This window comes from Taudactylus pleione, unplaced genomic scaffold (assembly GCF_031769625.1).
Source record: "Taudactylus pleione unplaced genomic scaffold, aTauple2 ptg000053l, whole genome shotgun sequence".
Classification (NCBI taxonomy): Eukaryota; Metazoa; Chordata; class Amphibia; order Anura; family Myobatrachidae; genus Taudactylus; species Taudactylus pleione.
Window position 1 is genome coordinate 22,978,459 of NW_028284455.1, and position 24,042 is coordinate 23,002,500.

General features: G+C 42.5%; 1 protein-coding gene across 6 annotated transcripts in view; it reads right to left on the reverse strand.

The window, feature by feature from the left end:
* SLC4A7 (solute carrier family 4 member 7) overlaps positions 1-24,042 on the reverse strand; it is a 175,977-nt gene that overhangs the window by 65,200 nt on the left and 86,735 nt on the right. For 5 of the 6 annotated variants that reach the window (XM_088462750.1, XM_088462752.1, XM_088462747.1 and 2 more), the window contains exons 3-6: positions 19,661-19,807; positions 8,257-8,395; positions 4,820-4,980; positions 395-583 (exon numbers count right to left, since the gene is read on the reverse strand). In XM_088462750.1, the coding sequence (XP_088318876.1) occupies positions 395-583; positions 4,820-4,980; positions 8,257-8,395; positions 19,661-19,807 (636 nt within the window). The remainder of the gene's footprint in view (positions 1-394; positions 584-4,819; positions 4,981-8,256; positions 8,396-19,660; positions 19,808-24,042) is intronic. The other variant, XM_088462749.1, reaches the window with a different exon arrangement.

Consider the following 24,042-nt stretch of genomic DNA (forward strand, 5'->3'; position numbering starts at 1 on the left):
AAACAAGTAAAAGCATGAAAGAAAGAATCACATAAAGGAAAAATTAAAGCAGCAGCCAAATCATATGAGCAAATGAAGGCATATTCAGAATCAAAGTGTAAGCTCCGTTTTTTGGTATGCCAGATTAGTTACAAATATGCAATGTAATACACTGTTGAAACAATCCCTCTGAATATAGATTTTGGCAGAGAATGTGCTAGCTTGGCAGATAAAAGGATTGTAGCAGATGTAGACATGTTAATTATGCAAGCAGTTCAGCATAATCATCGTTTACAGCCATAGTTTAGCAAAACAAAAAAGGTGGGCTGCTGCTTTAAGTATAGTGGAAAAAGAAGCCATTTTTCCGTACTAGCGAAATAGGTTAGAATAAGCTGCTTGTGACAACTTATCTCACCGTTTCGTTCAAGCAAGTGAGGATCAGAATGTTTCTTGCCTATGTCAGCGAAGGACCGCACTAGCGGGATACGGTTACTCAGCTTCTTCTCATTCTGGTGGTGATGCCTTTTCAAGAGAGCTTCTCTGACTACCTCCCTCATTGAATCATCCAGCTGGCCTGATGCAGTCATGTTGTCCAACACCATATCTGTGGAGAAAGAGTTAAACTTTACTTACAGATAACTGTGCTATGGTCACTTTCTAGTGAGGAGTGTCGGCAACTAGAGGCCCTATAAGATTTAAGAGATGTCTGCAAGAATTAGTTTAATTTATTAGTGTAGGCATTCCCTCCTGAAACTTTTACCAAATACAGGGGTAGATGTACTAAGCCATGGAGAGAGATAAAGTAACCAATTAGCTCATAACTGTCATTTTACAGGCTGTTTGAATGGCCGTTAGGAGCCGAGTAGTTGGCACTTTAGGGTACACACTATCGTTCAATTGAACTGCCGATATATATTGTTTGCGTCGGCCAGTGTGTACAGACTATGGGCCTCATTCAGAGGCGGTCGGAGGATGCAAGCGGTCGCTCAGAAACTGGGCGGCCGCTTGCATCCTGACCGCCCGCCTCTGTTGCGGTCGTTAGGCTGTGGGTTTACACCCACAGCTCTAACGACCACTTGGGTGATGGTCGCGATGGTCAGAGACCATCGCGACCATCGGGGCTTATGACGAGACCCTAGGGTAGGGTCTCACTTGTCGTAAGCCCCGGAGAGCTTCTGGCTCTGTCAGAGCCGGAAGCTCTCCTCTGACATCACTAGTGATGTCAGTGGGGCCTCCCCCAAACGGCAGGCGTTCCCATGGGAACGCCTCCGTTTGGGCTGCCACCCCCCCGGCCCGCCTTCCAAATGGGGCGAGCTGTCAATCAACATCGACAGCTCGCCCCCTTTGGAAAGAGACCCGCTACGACCGGCGCTGTCAGTCGTAGCGGGTCTCACGCATGCGCACGAGGGAGCCGGCTCCCTCGTGCGCATGCGCACTGGCAAAACATCGAGGCGGCCGTGCGGTCGTAGACCGTACAGCCGCCCCTGAATAAGGTCCAATATGTCTGTGGACTACATTGTTCACAGGCATATAGCATTGGCTGTGCAGCACAACCGATGGCAGATATATCTGCACAAATTGTGCTGTGTGTACAGGCGGGCTGCACAGGCCGCCGGTGACTGACATCACAACTGGGCAGGCACATCGTTCTCCACTTTATCTATCTCCAAGGCTTAGTACATCTCCCCCACAATGTTTTAGTGTTTAACTCCCTTCTGTACTATTGTTACTAGGCTCCATCAAACCTATTTTATTTAGCATATACAATCAGATGATCAGACTGTTCACATGAGATAAGTGCGCTGACATTGTGACCTATCCTTAATGACAGAGACTGTGCATGTGACATGGGCATCTCATAATGCGAGTGATGGAAACATCCAATAAAACATAGACCAAGAGTTATACAGTAGAACAGTAAAGTAGTGATGTGAGGCTCCTGCCACACTGATGCGGGATTGAGGTGTCAAATGCACCTCTGTATGGAAACACTCTTTCACCCAAATCAATTATAAAGTGACTGTCCTGGAGTAGGATGTAAGACTGCTCTCTGAAAACAGATTCAAAAGGTAGAGAAGACAGTAGCACTGTGCTACATCCTAGGCCTAAGGCATTGAAAAACAACATCTGCACCTCCTTACATTAATACACTGCTGAAAAGCACAGAACAGAGAAAGATACAGTATATTTGATAAACATTGCAGGAGGGTGTGCACAAGCAAATAAAGACCTGTGAAGTTGGACAATTCCATTAATACACTATTTTGTGTAAACATTGTTATAGGGCCAGACTGCACCTTGTAATTGTAGCATGTGGGGAACCCTATGTCATTTTTATAAATTAATTAGCAATAGATCAATTGCATATACTTATAAATGGAGCAATAAAAGCAAGCTTTACACATTTTTTCCTCACTGGTGCCTAACAGAGGAAGATTAGGTTTCTAGTTTAAGGACAGGGCACAATTTGCGCTCAGAAAACATTACATTATAATGGGTCTGGCTTAACAAGTTTTTCAGATTACAACATATATCTGAAACAAGTGAATAGGCTACAAATCTTCTCAGTGTAAAAGCTGCATGTTTTGAGTCAACAGACAGTTGCAACCCTGAAGAGTGAGTAACCCACAAACACATAGCACGCCCTTACTGAACACGCACAGGTACTGCTAGCCATCATATCGTATGCCTATAAAGCTGAAGAAATACTTTACAAAAATGATAATTATTGTGGTTGAATTTTATGGTGTCACAATGATCTGCAGCAAAATACTAAACAAGTAAAAGAATATATAACATTGTATTCTATCCAAAATTAATCCCAATTCTTAAAAGAGAGCTGTTCCAAATATTAGTGAAGCTAGTACTGTACGTTTCTAGATCGGTCCAGCAGCGAGGAACAAGGGCTGCTTATAACGATCCTACACGGAGGGTTTGAAATGAGCTGCATACCCTAATAATTATGTCTATCATAAGAGAATATTAAATATTAATAGTTGTTATAATTCAGTATAGGCATCACTACATTTTAGTTAGTTTATTCTGGGAACTATGGGTGTACAAAAGTAAAGCCAAGTTACAATCATGACCTTTGAAAACCCTGTAATTATCTTATGCGTAAGAATTGAGGCCTGGTGTTCAGTATCATATAGTTGTCCCTTGCTATATTTATAAATTAATTATTATTTTTTGTTTGTTTTTTATATGATGCAACACGATCATGGCATGAGCCATTTAATAAGTTAACCTGCCAAGATGTGTCAGTCGTCAGCTATTTTTATTATTATTATAATAATAAAGCAATAAGGATATCTAAAAACAAATTGTAAGGGGGACATTCAGTCCTATATAGCTTAATATTAATTTAAAGTTGATTTGAGCATTTGATGACTTATTTCCATTAAACTAGGCCACAGGGTCTCAAACTCAGTTCTCAACACCCCACACAGTGCATGTTTTCCAGGTCTCATCACAGAATCACAAGTGAAATAATTAGCTCTACCCGTGAATCTTTTAAAATGTGTCAGTGAGTAATGAATACACCTGTGCACCTGCTGGGTGACCTGGAAAACATGAACTGTGTGGGGTCCTTAGGACAGAGGGCCTGATTCAGACCCGATCGCGAGCGCACAGTGCTCGCAAGCGGGTCGATGGTCCCGCACTGCGCATGCGCAAGACTCGGCCAGCAACGGGTGCTCCGTTGCTATGGGTCTCGCACCAAAACGGGGGGGTGTCGATTGTGATTGACAGCTCGCCCCGTTTTGGAGGCAGACAGGGGGGGTGGCTGGCCAAACGGAGGCATTCCCGAAGGAACGCCTGCTGTTTGGGGGCGGCCTCAGTAGTGAGCTTCCGGCTCTATTAGAGCTGGAAGCTCACTGGGGCTTGCGATGGACGAGACCCTACCCACAGCTTAGCGAGCGACCAGGAGGCCGGCTCTCAAAAAAAAAAAAATGCCGCCCTGATTCAGAGCGAGCGCTCTGAAAGAGCGTCCGGCTCTGAATCAGGCCCAGAGTTTGAGAACCACTGAACTAGACTATACAGTTTAATTCTATGCCTCTATTATTGTCATGAAGTTATACATTAAATAGGTTTACAAAAAATCTAAAATCTATATCTAGGTTTTATTTAGATACTAAAAATGCATTAAATTGAAGGTGCAATTAAAAAAGGACACTATGCTATATACTTAAGCATATTAGATCACACAGTATGTAATGCCTGTCTGCAATCACCACTACCCATACAGACACTGATGCCTTGACTCCCAAGCTCCTGTTCCTCCCTCAGTGTTGAGTAAACCAACCACAGAATTATGCTGACTGAACACAATATCTCATTCAGTCTGTGACAGCATGGAGAAGAGTGACTCTCTTTTTGTTGATATTTCAAATGTTGGCAGTGATATGCAGCATGCTTACTTGCATCCCAACATTACAGAACCCTAAAAAGAGACATCTAAGCTTTGTGATAAAAATAAGAGGACAAAGACACACATACAAACTCCATACATAATAACATGGGAGCAGACAGCAGACCAACTTAACACTATCGCCTTCCAAAAAAGGTAGAAATAGTAGATTTCGGTCCTGGATATAGTAATTGATCTCTCTTTCTCTTCTATTTGGACAGTGGGAGCTGAATAATGACAATAGTCATAGGAATTACTGATATCTGTGACAAAACTGCCCACTGGCTTGATACAAAATGGACCACACAATCCCATAACGTAGACAAGCAGAATAAGTCAGGCTAAAATGGCCTGTTTGCCCAAGCGGGTGATTCTGCAATTCCAATAAATAGCACGAGGCCACTACATAATAATACTTTGACAGTACATTACCTGCAATTTCTTCTATGGTGCTGGCTCTCATGTCCAACATTACTGTGCCATTAAGTATGCAGCTCCTCAGTTCAAAGAGGCTGTGTAGCGAGAGAGTGGCCACATAGGGCTTACTCCACCTGTCTCCACCATCTTCTACGTCCTCTTCAAATTTAAGCCACCTATACATAAAAAATATATATATCACATGTATATAGTCGGTAGAAAGCGAGCAGGGCTGATTTACTAACATGACACAGAAGTGCAAACACCTACAGCAACCAATCCAATACAGGTTGAGTCTCCCAAAATACAGAATCTTTTTAGCATGACTGAGATAGTGAAACCTTTGCTTTTTGATGCTTCAATGTACACAAACTTTGTTTAAGGTACACAATTATTAAAAGTATTGTATAAAATAACCTTCAGGCTGTGTGTTTAAGATGTATATGAAACATAAATTAATTTCATGTATGTACACAAACTTTGTGTGAGCAACAAAAGTATTGAAAATATTGTATAAAATGACCTGCCGGCTGTGTGTATAAGGTGTATATAACACATCAATATTCTGTGCTTAGATTTGGGTCCCATTCCCAATATATTTCATTATTTTATGCAAATATTCCAAAATATGGAATATTCCGATATCCAAAATACTCCTAGTCCCAAGCATTTTGGATATGGGAGACTCAACCTGTATGAGCTTTAGATGGCCCAGTTAGACTACAGCACACATTTGTTATAGAATCCTACTGCACTACTTTAACATTTTCACCATGATGGATGTACTTTAGAACTGAATATTACACACCATGGGGCTGATTCGGAGTCACACATAAAAGTGGCTGTAGTTGTGGGCAGCCCTGGAAGCCTGGATTACTACCTTATGATAATGTGAGATTCCGTTCAGCTAATGCGGGGATTTGTGCATCTGCAAGCGGAAACCAGTGGCGCCCATTGATTTTGCGCCGGCCGTTGCAAACGTCATCATCAGTAAGGGCACTTCCACCAGCCCCATGCTGGGTTCAAGAGATTTGTCAGAAACAGGCTTCCCTCTCCCTTACGCAGGTCTCAGAATAGCGTGGACCTTTAGATACACGCCAACTACACTCCCATGACACTCCTACAAGACAAGACGGTTCCATGCTCTCACATTGTTGCCGCCACGAAACGCCTTATTTCACAAAAAGACAGATCCCGGCCATGATCTGTACAACCGTGAATACAACGGATATATGCAAAAATACGTAAATTCACATCTGCACATGCGTGTTCTCAATTTTGCATTATGCTGGCGTTATATAAATACATTTTGATAAGAAACAAAAAAATTATAATAATACTGATTACCTTTTCTGGCAAGAACAAAATTTACGTTCCATCCATAAAGGCAACAAGTTCAGTGCTATCTGTTCCCCCCCATACAGAGCTGATTTAACTTGTCTGGCTTGTTAATGTGATATGTACAGAGCTGAAGCTAAGTACTTGATACGGATCCAGTTGCACAGTTCATGTTGCTAGTGTGCTGCTCCGTCACCCACCATTAACCACTCTCTAGGACAATTAATTTGAAACCTTCTGAACCAAAAATGCAATAAAATAAAAAAAAATAAAGTATCTCGCCTTTTATTCACAAACCACTTCACCCTTCTGTATCATATTTATCTTATCCCATTTCCCTTGCACTCACTTTACTTGTCTGCATTACTCTTGATCATTAGCTTACATTATGCTAGGACTGAATCTAAGGACTATGGAGCTCATTCAGACCCACTCGCTAGATGCGTTCACTCGCACCCTGCGTATGCAAATCCAGCGCACACCTAGCAAGGTAGGCGATCGCACGGCTAGGCATTAGCCCGCCCACTATGTCTTGGCAAGCGATCATTATGTGTATGCAGACACCCACCAGCCATTCATAAGAAGCCCACTTACACACGTCATCTCCTGGAAGTGCATGAAACCATTGGTACATCGAGCACCATCGGATGCGATTGCTGCGCTTGAGGTTGACTATACCCTGCCGCAAGCACTGCGATCACTTCAGTGTGAATTCAACCAAGTGACGTGTTCTATGACGCTGCATGTCAATTATGCATGCCTCTGAAACGGTGTTGCAACACTCAGGCACGCCTGCGTTCGCACCTCCACTCCCCCCCGTTACCACCCACAAACAGCCTCTCCTGTCACTCAATCTGCTGGGCTGTCTATGCACAGCAAGTGATTGCTTCCCGGTCTTTCGCAGTGGATTGCGCACACGCATTGCGTTGCATAGGCAAGCGCAGATTGCAAATATCGGCCAGCTACGAGCGTTCGCATCCTAACGAGCGGGTCTGAATCAGCTCCTGCATTCGTACAATTTTGGAAGGGGTCATGTGGTGCCTGTTCTCTCTCCTATTAGTGGTGTAAGTATGTGACCATTTCCGAGAAGGTACAACATCAAACTTAAATACCAGAGGGCTCTCCGGCGCTGGGAGGGTACAAACATAAAACGGGAAGCAGTCGGGAAGCAGACGGACGGAATCCGTCCGTCGGGGGGAGGGGGGGTTAGGTTTAGGGTTCCCTGGGGGGGGGACTTAGGATTAGGCACCTCCCCCTCCGGGAGTTTAGGGCTAGTCTAGCGGAAGGGGGGGTTAGGCACCAGGGGACTTTGGTTTAGGCGGAGGGGAAGGGGGGGTTAGGTTTAGGCACTTGGGGGGGACATTAGGGTTACCCTAGGGGGTAGAATAGGGTAGGAGATACTTACCTTTGGACGATCTGGGTTTTCACTGCTGCCGGGATGCCGCTGTCGGGATTTGAACCGCCAGCCATGCGACCAGCGGTCAATCATACTGAATCCCATAAAACATATGTATATGCCAAAGAACTGTAACTAGGCATTCCCTTACTCACCCATCTAGGCAGAGCACATACGCAAACTGTTTTTATCATAGTAACATGTTTTTCAAGGACAAAACAGTAATGTATTTTAAAAATGACATTTATAAATAAATTATTATTTTTTAAACTTGTTTTGGTAGTCCTATGTAATAATCATTTAATTTAATTTGAGGTTACCAGTTCCACTTTATTAATCTGTAACATCCTTGTGGATACATGCTCCTCATGGATCCCTGAGTAAGGGAATGCCAAGTTAGAGTTCTGTGTCATAGACACATGTATTATGTTTGTACCCTGCCAGACCGTGGAGTCCTCTTGTATTTCAATTTGTACCCTAAACTGAAACTACAAGTCCAGGAATACCCTGACTAACGGGTTCATGACAGATGAACCCGGTAGTTCACAGTTTGCCTATTTTTGTTCTATTTTATACAAAGCAAACAGACTTCATCTGACATGCTAGAAGAATTATCTCAGGATTTATTCAGCAACTTGGTTAAGTACAGGTAATACACATAACTGTGAAAGTGTAACTCTGGCATGGAAGCAAGACAACATACAATAGACCCCCTCACCTTGCAGTCTCCTTCCACTCGCATTCTGTTCCATCCCGAAAACAAAGCTCATCCATTTCTGTAAAGAGGTCGTGGGGGATGTGTTCTTCATCATCATCCTCAGTGCCCAGAATAAACTGCACGCGCTGCGATGGGGTATCTGCACCATATGAAAGCAGCAAACTGATAGTAACGTGTGCATGTATAAACTTGATAATAACAAATTCTCAAAGATCAAAATAAATAGAAGCAATAAATAAAAACAACAAACAGTGATCACTGATTTCCCATTCAAGATCAACAAAAATATACGTATGTGAAGTTAAATGCATGATGGGACCTTTTACATATATTATTATGAATCTTAGAGAAGCTCCAGGCAAGGAGCTGACTAAGCTGTAACCCTGGTGTAGCAACCTAACTACTGAATGCTGCAGAGCAGGGCTGCCCAAACCAGATGTCGTTCCTCTAAAATATCAGAGCTCTCATGCTGCTTTGGAATAATCACAAATACTCTATTTAATAAAATTTAAATTTTCTTCATTTTAAAAGGAAGACTAAGCCCAGACATTTTCAGATATAAATCAAAGTGGTACAATACACGAATCAGCATTAACTTGCATCACACTCCATTACAGACAACTTCCCAAATTCTCTTGACTGAGTTATAATCAAGGTCAAATAGCTTAGACTGCAAGCAGTTACTGTGACGCAACTTTCTTAAATGGTGTATGAATCAACCAATCTACAAAGTTAATATCTTAACTGTAAGTCTGTCAATCACACCTGCAGAGCCAGAGAAGTACCCCTCCCCCTATTTGTATGTGTCATAAATTACACTGCTATACATTATGAGCTGTATTCAATTTGAGCGGACCCGCAATACTTTTCCGCCTCCCGGACATTTCGCCTACATGGCGTGTTTTGCAGGCGGAAAAGTATTGTGCGCATGCCAGCGTATCCCCGTATTCAATTTGAAAGTAAGCGAAAACTTAAACAAGTGGTGTCAGTTTTGGGGAAATGAGCCTGACACCCCCCAAAAGATGCTCTGACATGGGTGTTAGCTATGGTTACCCCCTATTTGGCTTGCTGAATGCATTTGGTGTTTTTAAATGGGCTCAATAGCTGCTAAATAATAGTATTCAGGAGGTTTTTTTGCAGAAAATAACTTATCCCAGCAAATTTGGGGTACTTGAAAATGGGGGCCAGCATATTTTAAAGTTGCTAAAGTTAAGTTTAAAAAATCGTGAAAAATCCACCTTCCGCAAGCACCTGCAATGGAAAAAAACACCTGGGGCATACTTGGGGACCCCCCCTGGAGTCTAGTTCACTAGTTTTTAACTTTGTCCCACAACTTTTTTTTTTTCGCCCCCAAATTGAAAGTGATTTTTTTGGGGTGTTCTTAACTCTTTTTTTATATTTTTTTTGATGCAGTTTACCTTTAGGGGACTGTCTTAAGGCTGCACGGGGGTTCCTGCAATGTTGTACCCCCAAACCCCAATTCTGCACTTTTTTCCTCCTGCTATTCATAGGCGAAACTTTTTCGCCTATTACATTGCATTGACTTTCCGCCTAGGCGGAAAGTCCTTCAAATTGAATACGGCGATACTTTTCCGCCTGGCGAAATGAAGTAATCAACGAAACTTTTTTGCCAATTCCGGCTTTTCGCTCCAAATTGAATACAGGCCTATTTGTCATAAATTACACTGCTATACATTGTGTCATCAATTACACTGCTATACATTATGTATCATAAATTACACTGCTATACATCATGTGTCATAAATAACACTGCTATACATTATGTGTCATAAATAACACTGCTATACATTATGTGTCATAAATTACACTGCTATACATTGTGTCATCAATTACACTGCTATACATTGTGTCATCAATTACACTGCTATACATTATGTGTCATAAATTACACTGCTATACATTATGTCATCAATTATACTGCTATACATTATGTATCATAAATTACACTGCTATACATCATGTGTCATAAATTACACTGCTATACATTATGTGTCATAAATTACACTGCTATACATCATGTGTCATAAATTACACTGCTATACATCATGTGTCAAAAATTACACTGCTATACATCATGTGTCATAAATTACACTGCTATACATTATGTCATAAATTACACAGCTATACATTATGTCATTAATTACACTGCTATACACTGTGTCATCAATTACACTGCTATACATTATGTCATTAATTACACAGCTATACATTATGTCATTAATTACACTGCTATACACTGTATCATCAATTACACTGCTATACATTGTGTCATCAATTACACTGCTATACATTGTGTCATCAATTACACTGCTATACATTGTGTCGTAAATTACACTGCTATACATTGTGTTATAAATGACACGGCTATACATTGTGTTAGAAATTACACTGCTATACATTGTGTTATAAATTACACTGCTATACATTATGTCATAAATTACACTGCTATACGTCATGTGTCATACATTACACTACTATACATTATGTCATAAATTATACTGCTATACATTGTGTTATAAATTACACGGCTATACATTATGTCATAAATTATATTGCTATACATTATGTGTCATACATTACACTGCTATACATTGTGTCATAAATTACACGACTATACATTATGTCATAAATTACACGGCTATACATTGTGTCATAAATTACACTGCTATATATTATGTGTCATAAATTACACTGCTATACATTGTGTGTCATACATTACACTGCTATACATTATGTGTCATAAATTACACTGCTATACATTATGTCATAAATTACAGTGCTATACATTATGTGTCATAAATTACACTACTATACATTGTGTCATAAATTATATTGCTATACATTATGTGCCATAAATTACACTGCCATATATTGTATCATAAATTACACTGCTATACATCATGTGTAAATTCACAATCTCTTCTCTACAAGCAACTGCTGTCTGCTTAACCTGGACATTACTCACTGGACTCTGGGCTTGATTCAGACCCGGTCACAAGCGCTGAGCGCTCGCAACCGGGTCGATGGTGGCACAGAGCGTATGCACACGACAGAGCCGGCTCCGTCGTGCACATGCGCGAGACCTGGATAGCGACGGCCAAGCCGTCGCTCCGGGTCTCGTACCAAAGGGGGCGTGCTGTCGATGTTGAGTGACAGCACGCCCCCTTTGGTGGGCGGGCCGGGGGAGTGGCTGCCAAAACGGAGGCGTTCCCATGTGAACACCTCTGTTTGGGGCCGGCCCCACTGACATCACGAGTGATGTCAGTGGGAGAGATTTCGGCTCTGTTTGAGCCGAAATCTCTCTGGGGCTTGCGGCAACAAGACCCTACCACAAGGGTCTCGTTGCAAGCCTGATGGTCGCGATGGTCTTGACCATCGCGACCATCTTCCTGGCCGCTCGCCATAGCTGTGGGTGGCCAGGAGGCCGCTCTAAAAAAAAAATAGCCCGGCCCGCATTCAGAGCGAGCGCTCTGTCAAAGCGTCCGGCTCTGAATCAGGGCCTCTGTTTGCTCACTGTAAGAACTTAACTCTTTACTTGCTAATATTTGTGCTGGCTCTCTGATTTCACAAATATTTCACAGCATAATGTACTGTACCTGTGCCAATTTCGGTTTATCTCTACCTTAATTATTTCCCAAGTCTGTCATCTGTCTTCTAACACAGTTTACTTTAATATTCTATTTCTTCCCCACTAGATCTCCATTTTTCCTTCACTCATTTATGACCTTTTATCATTACACAGATACACCTTCTTCCACTGTACTTTTACTTGCTTCTCTGCAAATCTCCTGCACTTTCTCTTACATTCATACTCTATTCCTACATCTAGATTTCCTCCCCAAACTCAACCCTGCCACACCATTACCATGTTTTCATCCAATTCCTCCTCCACTCAGTGTCTACCTGATCCACTGCTTTGCCCCCTTCTTCAACCTTTATCATTTCCCCCTTATCTCCTCCACCTCCTCCTTCCTTTATCTCCCCTCCTCTGTCTGCCTTCCTCCCTCTCCTCTCCCATTACTCCACATTTGTTCTCTTCTAATCAACCTGGGTCCTACTACCCCACCGCTAATGTTTCTAGAAGCCTCCTCTCAATGCCATGCCACCCCACCCACATCTCATTAAATTCCCTCCCAGCCCACCACCTTCAGGTTCCCTTCCCAACACTGGTGCCTGCACAATCTCTCCACTACATTCATCTCGGTCACCCAAATTAGTCTCACCGTCTCGTCACAGCAACCCTGATAATCTCATTCACATCTCTCCCATAAACACTGTCCCTCTATCTTGTGCCCTCTGGAATGCCAGATCAGTCTGTAATAAACTGGTTCCCACCCATGACCTTTTCATTTCCAAAAATTTGCATCTCCTAGCCGTTACTGAAACCTGGATTTCATCCTCTGACACCACTTCCCCTGCAGCTCTCTCTTCTGGGGGCCTCACCTTCTCTCACACCCCTCAGCCCGGGGGTCGCCATGGTGGTGGTGTGGGGGTCTACTCCTACCAACTCCTACCTTCTGAACCTTCCCTTACATTCTCTACATTTGAGGTTCATGCTATACGCCTCTTCCAACCAGTACACCTGCGAGTAGCTGTTATTTACCGTCCCCCTGGCCCTCCCTCTAAGTTCCTTGACAACTTTGCTTCCTGGCTACCTCACTTTCTCTCCTCTGACCTCCCCTCCATTATCCTTGGTGACTTCAATATTCCAATTGATATCCCCACTGAATCCTCTGCCTCCAAACTCCTTACCCTCACATCTTCATTTGGTCTCTCCCAATGAACCTCCTCACCCTCACATGTGAGTGGGCACTCACTTGATCTAGCCTTTACTGACCATTGTAATATTTCTAATTATTCCAAACCCCCCGTTCCCCCTCTCTGATCATCACCTTTTCTCTTTTAACCTATCTCTCTCTCCCTCTTCTCCTCTACCTCCAAAGGCCACCATCACTAAGCGTAACATTGAGGCTATCAATGCCGTTTCTTTATCTTCCCTGCTTGACTCGCTTCTCTCCCCTATCCTCTCTCTCTCCTGCCACGAACAAGCTGCATCCCTATACTATGCCTCCCTTACTTCTGCTCTGCACTCTGTTGCTCCGGAAATCAGTACTCACCCTTGCAGACACGCACTACAACCCTGGCATTCCAAATGCAACAGATATCTGCAGAAAGTGTTCAAGAACCGCTGAGCGATAGTGGAGAAGATCACGCTCTATGGAATATTTTCTCCACTTCAAATGTATGCTCTCATCCTAGTGTTGCCCTTTAAACAGTTCTATTTCAAGAACCTAATTTCCTCCTAGTCCTCAAATCCCCAGCTTCTCTTCACCACCTTCAACTCCCTCCTCTGTCCACCCCCTCCCCTCCTCACTCACTGCCATTGACTTTCCTACCTACTTTACATCTAAAATCGATTCCATACGTCAGGACATCACATCCCACCAGTACCCCTGCTCTACACCTCCTCCTTTCCCTGATCACCCATCTCCATCCATTTCACCGACTCTGACATCCTTTTCCCCTGTACCTGGAGGGGAAGTCATGGCTCTCATCCGGTCCTCCCCCCTTTCTACCTCCCCCTTGACCCTATCCCTTCACGTCTCCTCCGCTACCTCTCTCCTTGTGCCTGTTCCCATCTTGCCCACCTCCTCAATCTCTCCCTCTCATCTGGCATTGTCCCTTCTGCATTCAAACATGTGATAGTCTCCCCCATTCTTAAAAAACCTACCCTTGTTCCTAACACTCTCTCCAACTACCGTCCCATCTCTCTCCTCCCTTTTGCCTCCAAGCTCCTTGAGCATGTTGTTTACAACCGCCTTACCACCTTTCTTTCCTACCACTCCCTTCTTGATCCTTTTCAGTCTGGCTTCCGTTCTCTCCACTCCACTAAAACTGCCCTCACAAAAGTCAGCAATGACCTCCTTGCTGCCAAATCCAAGGTCCACTACTCTCTGCTTATTCTCCTTGACCTCTCTGCTGCCTTCAACACTGTTGACCACCCTCTCCTGCTGCAAATCATTCACTCCCTTGGTTTACGTGACACTGCTCTCTCCTGGCTGTCGTCCTACCTCTCAGAACGGTCCTTCTCTGTCTCTTCTCATGACTCCTCTTCCCCATCACAGCATCTTACAGTAGGTGTTCCACAAGGTTCCATTCTTGGACCTCTACTAATCTCCCTCTATACGTCTTCTCTAGGTGAACGCATCAGCTCTTTTGACCTCCATTATCATCTCTATGCTGATGATACTCAGATCTACCTTTCCTCCCCTGACCTCTCCCCCTCTCTCCTCACTCGTATCTCCAACTGTCTCTTTGCTATTTGTTCCTGGATGTCCCAGCGATTTCTTAAACGTAATATGTCTAAGACTGTCTGATCATTTTCCTACCCTCCAACATAACCTCAATTCCCACAATTTCTTTAACAATTGATGGAACTACTATCTATTCTAGCCCCAAAGTGTGCTGTCTTGGAGTTATCCTGGACTCCTCCCTCTCCTACAAACCACATATCCACAGCCTCTCACAATCCTGTCATTTCCATCTCAAAAATATTAGATCCTTTCTCACCCAGGATGCCACCAAAACCCTCATACACTCACTGGTCATATCCACATTGGACTACTGTAACCTTGTCCTATCTGGCCTCCCCAACTCCCATCTCTCTCCTCTCCAGTATGTCTTCAATGCTGCTGCTCGACTCATCTTCTTCTCCAAACGCTCTACATGTGCCACCCCTCTCCTACATGCCCTCCACTGGCTCCCCTTCCCTTTCAAAACCCAATTCAAGGTTCTCACACTCGCTTACAAAGCCTTCACCCATTCCTCTCCCATTTACATCTCTGACCTCATCTCCCTCCACTCTCCTGTCCGGCCCCTTCGCTCAACTAATGCACGCCGCCTCTCATGCCAGCTGATGACTTCCTCCCACTCCCGCCTCCAAGATTTTGCCCATGCTGCTCCCGACCTTTGGAACTCTCTCTCTCTCCCTATCAGACTCTCCTCTTTACAATCATTCAAACGGGCTCTCAAGAAGCACTACTTCATCAAAGCCTTCCAGCTAAGTTGCTGCAACATGCTCCTTCTTTCCTGTTTACCCCATCTGTGTCACAACTGTTTGTCTACCCCTCCCCTTTAGAATGTAAGCTCTTACGAGCAGGACCTCTACCCTCTTGTGCGTCTCCTTACTTTACTTCACCTACTTCTTACCCCCCACCAGGGCACCTAACACTTGGTTACTTACGCTCTGTTGCATATCTAGGTGTTATGGTCACTAATGTAGCAATGTATATTATCCATGTCCTTGTCCTATTTTGTACTGTAAGTCAGTTGTCAAATTATTTGTTTCTGTACTTTGTAATGCGCTGCGATACACTTGTGGCGCCATATAAATAAAGGATAATAATAATAACGTGTCATAAATTACACTGCTATACATTATGTGCCATAAATTACACTGCTATACATCATGTGTCATAAATTACACTGCTATACATCATGTGTCATAAATTACACTGCTATACATCATGTCATAAAGTACACTGCTATACATCATGTGTCATAAATTACACGGCTATACATCATGTGTCATAAATTACACGGCTATACATTGCGTCATAAATTACACTGCTATACATTATGTGCCATAAATTACACTGCTATGCATTATGTCATAAATTACACTGCTATACATTGTGTCATAAATTACATTGATATACATTGTGTTATAAATTACACTGCTATACATTATGTCTTAAATTACACTGCTATACATTGTGTTATAAATTACACTGCTATACATTGTGTCATAAATTACACTGCTATACATTATGTGTCATAAATTATACTGCTATACATTGTGTCTTAAATTACACTGCTATACATTGTGTTATAAATTACACTGCTATACATTATGTGCCATATATTACACTGCTATACATTGTGTCATAAATTACACTGCTATACATTGTGTTATAAATTACACTGCTATACATTGTGTCATACATTGCACTGCTATACATTGAGTCATAAATTACACTGCTATACATTATGTGTCATAAATTACACTGCTATACGTCATGTGTCATAAATTACACTGCTATACATCATGTGTCATAAATTACACGGCTATACATCATGTGTCATAAATTACACGGCTATACATTGCGTCATAAATGACACTGCTATACATTATGTGCCATAAATTACACTGCTATGCATTATGTCATAAATTACACTGCTATACATCATGTGTCATAAATTACACTGCTATACATCATGTGTCATCAATTACACGGCTATACATTATGTGTCATCAATTACACTGCTATACATTATGTGCCATAAATTACACTGCTATACATTATGTCATAAATTACACTGCTATACATTGTGTCATAAATTACACTGTTATACATTGTGTCATAAATTACACTGCTATACATTATGTCTTAAATTACACTGCTATACATTGTGTTATAATTTACACTGCTATACATTGTGTCATAAATTACACTGCTATACATTGTGTCATAAATTATACTGCTATACATTGTGTCTTAAATTACACTGCTATACATTGTGTTATAAATTACACTGCTATACATTATGAGCCATATATTACACTGCTATACATTGTGTCATAAATTACACTGCTATACATTGTGTTATAAATTACACTGCTATACATTGTGTCATACATTGCACTGCTATACATTGTGTCATACATTGCACTGCTATACATTGTGTCATAAATTACACTGCTATACATTGTGTTCTAAATTACACTGCTATACATTGTGTTCTAAATTACACTGCTATACATTGTGTTATAAATTACACTGCTATACATTGTGTTATAAATTACACTGCTATACATTGTGTGTCATAAATTACACTGCTATACATTGTGTTATAAATTACACTGCTATACATTGTGTTATAAATTACACTGCTATACATTGTGTTATAAATTACACTGCTATACATTGTGTTATAAATTACACTGCTATACATTGTGTTATACATTGCACTGCTATACATTATGTGTCATAAATTACACTGCAATACATTGTGTTATAAATTACACTGCTATACATTGTGTCATAAATTACACTGCTATACATTATGTGTCATAAATTACACTGCAATACATTGTGTCATACATTGCACTGCTATACATTGTGTCATACATTGCACTGCTATACATTATGTGTCATAAATTACACTGCAATACATTGTGTTCTAAATTACACTGCTATACATTATGTGTCATAAATTACACTGCTATACATTATGTGTCATAAATTACACTGCTATATATTAACCTGAATTATGGGCTAATTGTCATTTGTAATTGTCAACCACAAGGTGAACTTCTTTATAATTCACACAGAAAATGGGTGACTTTTACAGCTTTTACATTAAAACAAACTGGAGTTTATTTAAAGTGTCCTATTGCCTACTTAGGGCCAAATTCAATCAGCTGAGAAAAGTGCAGTCTGGTGAAAAGCTAATTGAATTCGCCTCATTCGCCTGTTTTGCTGCAATGTTTTCTCCATGCGCGTCCCCGCTTTTCGCCATATTCAATTGTAAAACATGCAAAAGTGCGGATAGGAGAATGTTCTCCACAGCGAAATTAGCTAAAAGGACCTCTTTTTTGGGGGAAATCAGTCTATTCTACTACTACTATTCTATATTGATTCCCACGGTCACTGAAGCTTTTCATGGGGTGCTCTATTGCTCTATGAAGTCATTAGGAGGGGTGTCCAAAGGGTTAACTCCTCACATTTATACCCCAAAATATGGATTTTGCACTTCTTTTTGTCTGCCATTTGCTGGAGAAATGTTTTTGCCTACTGATTTTTCATGTAGGCGAAAACTCCGGGGAATTGAATATGGAGATACTTTGAAAACAGGTGAAAAGTGCAAATCGGTGAAACCTTTTCTTTAAACAGCACTTTTCGCGGCTAATTGAATACGGCCCTTAGAATTAGAGATATTTTGTAAACTGCTTCCGGGTGCGGGTGCTGGGTTGGGCTGACACCAGTGCAAGACCCCACTGAAATTCACCCCTGACTGACATGCTGTTAAAGCTACTACAAAATGTATTTAAAATAAAAATCCAGTGATAAACAAGCAAGCAGTAAATGGACTACTATCCCTATAGGACTAAAGCTGCATACACACACAACGATTTTTTGAACGATTATCGTTAAATGATATAGTTTAACGATAATCGTTTGAAAAAATCATTCACTTTCTGAGTCAAACGATGAACGATTATCGTTCATGCGCATTCATGTTTGTAGTTTGTAGTTCAGTCAGACTTGTCAACTGAACGATTTTCATTAAGGTAATTGTTTGTAGTTCAAAAAAATCGTTCATTACACTTTAAAAAATCTGACAGATCTGACAGATAATCTGACAGAAAATCGTTCATAAAATTGTTGGTAACAAAATCGTTGTGTGTATATGCAACTTTACAGTCTGATAATGAAGATTAACTACTGATTACAGGGCCACAGCTCAGATTTGCACCAGGACCCCCAGGCTTATGGCTGCTTCACACTGTTAACAAACAGACCGACATGGCTAACAGCAAATTCACTGCAAAGTGGCAGGATGAAAACTGCAAGCAGAACGAAATCACAAATCAGGCCCTACCCCATATTGTCATAGAATCATGCAATAATGCACTTTGGCCATAGAAGATCATGGTGTGCCCATTTTGACTTGTACATAAGACTGAGTTGTCCCTCAGTGCTAACATGCAGTAAATTTACTGCTGGATCCCAAGTGAACTAGTTTCCATTAGACATAATAGGTCACAAGTCAGAGGGCAAGTGTCACATTGCAGTCTGCAAATAGTTACACTGGGATACCATATCCAGAGGCAGCATTAGCACTAAAAATAGCATGGCTTTTCAGATGAACTAAAATGAAATATTAGCTATAGATTCCAATAGGATATTGATACGCGTTTCAGCATTCTGCCCCTTTAAAAAAATGAAGGAAGAAATCTTAACCTTTGAAGAGATTTATGACGCTTGGCACTGATGTGCGTTTCAGCATTCTGCCCCTTTAAAAAAATGAAGGAAGAAATCTTAACCTTTTAAGAGATTTATGATGCTTGGCACTGATGTTTGAATACAATGTCATGCAGTGTGACAGCATGATGGAGTATGACAGAATGATGGAGTGTAACAGGCAGCTTTGGACCCTTATATCGATCTGTTGTCTTCTTATCATCAGATATATGTGTAGTCAATCAATTATATTATAGAAGCACATATGGGTTCATGTTTACAGCTGAGGGAGGACAACCATGCCATTGACAGCGTGGGCAGTGCAGAAGACCATACTAGACAGCTGAATACCATACCATAGTTCGGAGATTCCCGACCGTCGTCTTTATCATCATTTTCTCTCTCTCTTCTTCTCCGATGATGTCTGTGGCCACGATGTCTGTGGCGTCTGCGGCTCTGTCTGCCAAGTGGTACGTGTACACCAATATAAACGGCTCTGTGACCTGCGGTAGAAACATCATGGAAAGAATTTTAGGCAAGAACATATCCCTGCATAACATACAACTTAAAAGTAATTCATTTTCCACGATATTCTCTAAAGCAGGGATGGGGAACCTCAGGCCCGGGGGCCATATAAGGCCCACGGAATCATTTGGTCTGGCCCTCTGAGCATTTTTCTGCTAGCCTCATCTGGCTAGCAGGGTGCCTAGATTGGCACCCTGCAGCCAGAATCTATGCAGCAGGGCCGCCTGGAGCGTCCTTAGGATGCATCAGACGGTCACACTGCTGCCCTTACAGCTCCTCAGGATGCTTCGGGCAATGCTGTAATCACCTGCGATTGTGGTCCCGCCCCGTGTGACATCACATGGAGGGGGCGTGGCCTGCACCGGGCCCGCAAATAATGTTATAATTATTACAAAAGCCCTCGGTCGAAAAAAGGTTCCCCACCCCTGCTCTAAAGCCTAATAACAAATGTGATTCAAACATAATAGTCTTGATACTATTTTTCTACACTACACAGTAAACAATTGAAACAACTTGTAAAGTAATGCTCTATAAACATGTGGAGATACTAATCAATTAGTGGATTAATTGAGTGTTATTCCTGTATGGAGGGACTTGAAATATGTTTTATGGGTTACAATAATACAAACATGTAGAACAGTCCTTGGATTTCCAAGCAAGCTAGTAATAACTCCCATTTGTATTCCTCACCATAGCACCTGGGACATACTTGGCAGATGCGGTTGCTCAATGATGTGTGTCCAATTTGGCCACTCACAATTGCGGGTAAATTGGACAGCTCTAAATACTTTGCTCTGAGACCAAGCAACAGACTCTCATGGGGCACAGACTAGTTCATGGTTAGTTAGCCCATAACTGCGCACAGTGACCACATTTTCCAGTCTAAAATGACAAAATAGGCCATCTTTAAAAAAAAAGAAAAGAAAAAAAAGCTGGCTGTATAAACAACTTTAGAAGTACTTAGCAGTACAGACACTTTGTTGGAATAGTATGTTTTAGGTGTTGCCCTGCTGAATAAATAAGTTATTCACTCCAATAGCAGATAATGGGGTAGATTCAGCTCTGGATGCAGCCCAGATTCTGTAATTCCCCTTTTCCACCTAAATTCAGGGTCTGACCCGGAGTTGGAACAAAGGGCCTGATTCAGACCCGCTCGCAAGCGCATTGCGCTCGCAAGCGGGTCGATGGTGGCCCAGTGCGCACTGCGCGTGCGCAAGCCCCGCAGCGAGCGCAAAAAGCGCTTGCTCTGGGACTCACTACAAAAGGGGCGGCTGTCGATGTTGATCAACAGCTCGCCCCATTTTGTAGGTGTGGCGGGAGGGTGGCTTCACAAACGGAGGCGTTCCCATGCGAACGCCTACCGTTTGTGGGAGAGCTCACGGCTCGATTTGAGGCTTGCGGCCAAGAGACCCTACCACAAGGGTCTCGTCGCAAGCCCGATGGTCGCGATGGTCTTGACCATCATCATGGCCGCTCGCTATAGCTGTGGGTGGTCACCCACAGCTATGCGAGCGGCCAGGAGTCCGCTCCTAAAAAACCTGCGCCCGCCCTGATTCAGAGCGAGCGCTCGCTTTTTGTGAGCGCCTCTGAATCAGGCCCAAAGTTCCTGTCCGGATCAGACCCGGAATTTTGCCGGCGCCGACTCGGGATATTCCCGAGTCGGCGCCGCTCACACCGGAGTCGGGTCTGCATAGACTGGGCTTTTCCGGAGTGAAAGTGGTCGCTTGGAGATGACGTCATCTCCAAGCGCCACTGAAGCCGGACCAATCGGCCGGCTAGCAGCGCACTCCAGGTCATCGTGACCCGGAGTGCGCTGTTCTCACAGCAGGGTTTCACAGGCTACGCCTGTGGGAACGCATGTTCCAGATTCGCAGAGCACGTCTCATGATGGTACTGCGGCTCAATTCGCAGTGCCTGGTTAACCATAGCCTGATTGACAGGCTACAGGTGTTCCAGTCCAGGGTGCGTCGGGAAACGTTTCAGAAGATGGGGATGTTGACCCCGTTTTCTGGGCGCTTCGAAGCCAGTGGCTGTGTCCTCGGACAATTTATTCCAGGCATCCTGAGTAATACATCTATGGCCGATTTCCCATTCTGCCAATGCCTATCAGCAATCAAAAAAAAGCCTATTGGTGACCATCACTGATCAGCGATCCATCAGGGAAATTCGACATGTTAAAAATGTCTGACTCGCTGATTCTGACCATCGGGTCAAAATTCAGGGAATCAAGATTGTCCAACTGGTTGGATTTCTCCGATCCCCCGACCCCGGCAAAAAGGGTAATTGCCCAGATACAGGATAGATGTATGGGCCCCATATCTCAGGGGTCTGATGTTGGACTAGAAGGACGCTTCTTTGGACGCAGGCAATGGATCAGAGAGCCGGCAGTGAGTGTCTTTTTACACAAGATGTCTCCTCCGGCTTTTGCATATTCTCGCACAGCAGCTGCGTACAAAGACACATCTGTGGCGACATTTGCGTCCAACCCTGAATCAGGCCCAATAAGTGAATCACTAAAATGTTATGAAAAGAAATCTGTGAGAGAGTATTTGCTGCAGTGAAATTCTCTCTTGTACTATATTAGTATCCTGGTTGCTAGGATATTTAGCACCTGCTATTGAATAACTACAATCAATATCATAAAAATAGGTCTGCATAGTCCTTCAAGTATTATGTTTCCCACACTTAAGAAGGTAACTTAATGATATATTTCTTTATATGATTAGTGCAGTAATCCAAGAACCTTCATTACATATAGTATCAACACAAGTTTTTCAAAATCCCCCCAAAACAATGATAGGAAAGCGGATACAAGGGTGTTCCCCAAGGGAGTGTTCCAAAGCTGATTACAAGTGAGAAATTACTAGAAGTGCAGGAAGTGTAATGCATGTTGCAGGCAATAACTTCATCTAGGAGAAAATTTAGAGTCATGTCTCACTAATAACAACCGTTTACAGACATGGTAAATGTAACATATAAAGAAAATGCAGCTCATCAATTGATGTGTCTTTGTGATGTATTTGGTTCCAACAGAGCTGATAGGATGAATTCTCAGAAATATTGAATCAGCTCACAAAATAACTGCCTCCACAATTAGGGGAGTTGGTTGCTGGAGCCGGAGAGACATGAGAGACATGGGAGGAAGGTGCAGGAGCTGGAAAGACAAAAAGGGGAGGGGGTGCTAGAGCCAGAGAAGAGGGTGAAGGTTGGAGACAGAGAGGGGCATGAGGGTGGAGATGGAGAGACAGAGAGGGGCATGAGGGTGGAGATGGAGAGCCAGAGAGGGGCATGAGGGTGGAGATGGATAGAAGGAGAGGGACGATGAGGCTGGAGAGACAATGAGGGGGAGGAGGCTGGGGAGACAACGAGGGGGATGAGAATGGAGAGACAACGAGGGGGATGAGAATGGAGAGACAACGAGGGGGATGAGAATGGAGAGACAACGAGGAGGATGAGAATGGAGATAGACAGCGAGGGGGATGAGGCTGGAGATGGACAGTAACGGGGATGCAGCTGGAGATGGAATGACAATGGTCAACCAGCCTGTACATATTGGGGAGGGATGGGAGGCCTCAAAGACATGAGTGCACAGAGTCCCAAGAGTTTTGTCTCCGATGCCCTGGTTGCCCAAACAATTTTAGTTGTCAATATTTGGTTGTTTCACATGTCTTTGAGGTTTTTCATCTCAGCCCACTTTACAAACTGCCCAACTCCTGTGGGCTGGCTGAAATAATGTGTGTATAAAAGATTGGCAGTATCTCAAGTAAACCTCAAATACCACTTATACACAGCTTGGAGAACCCATGGCTCAGTTAGCCACATGAATTACAATTCCAGGCATTCCCAAATGGGGATTTGAGAATTACATATTCAACATTTCTGACTTTGGAAAACAAAAAAAAGTTTCAAATAATGTATTACAATTTGCTGGAGACTTTTGATTGCTATCCCTGCCATAAATAAGGCACTATACACACAAATATGAAGACAATTATGTTAATGCAGTTATTTGCCATTATACTCACCTTAAGTATGTTTTTTTTAAGATTTACAAACTGGAGAGTACAACACCCATTCATTTGTATAGTGGGTCTCTTTCTCTATTTACATAACAAAACAAGCAAGGCAAAAAAGAGTAACAAAAAAACCACACCACAAAACAACAAATTTGCACATTGTCCATGATAAAATCTTGTAGGAAAAATAATCAGAT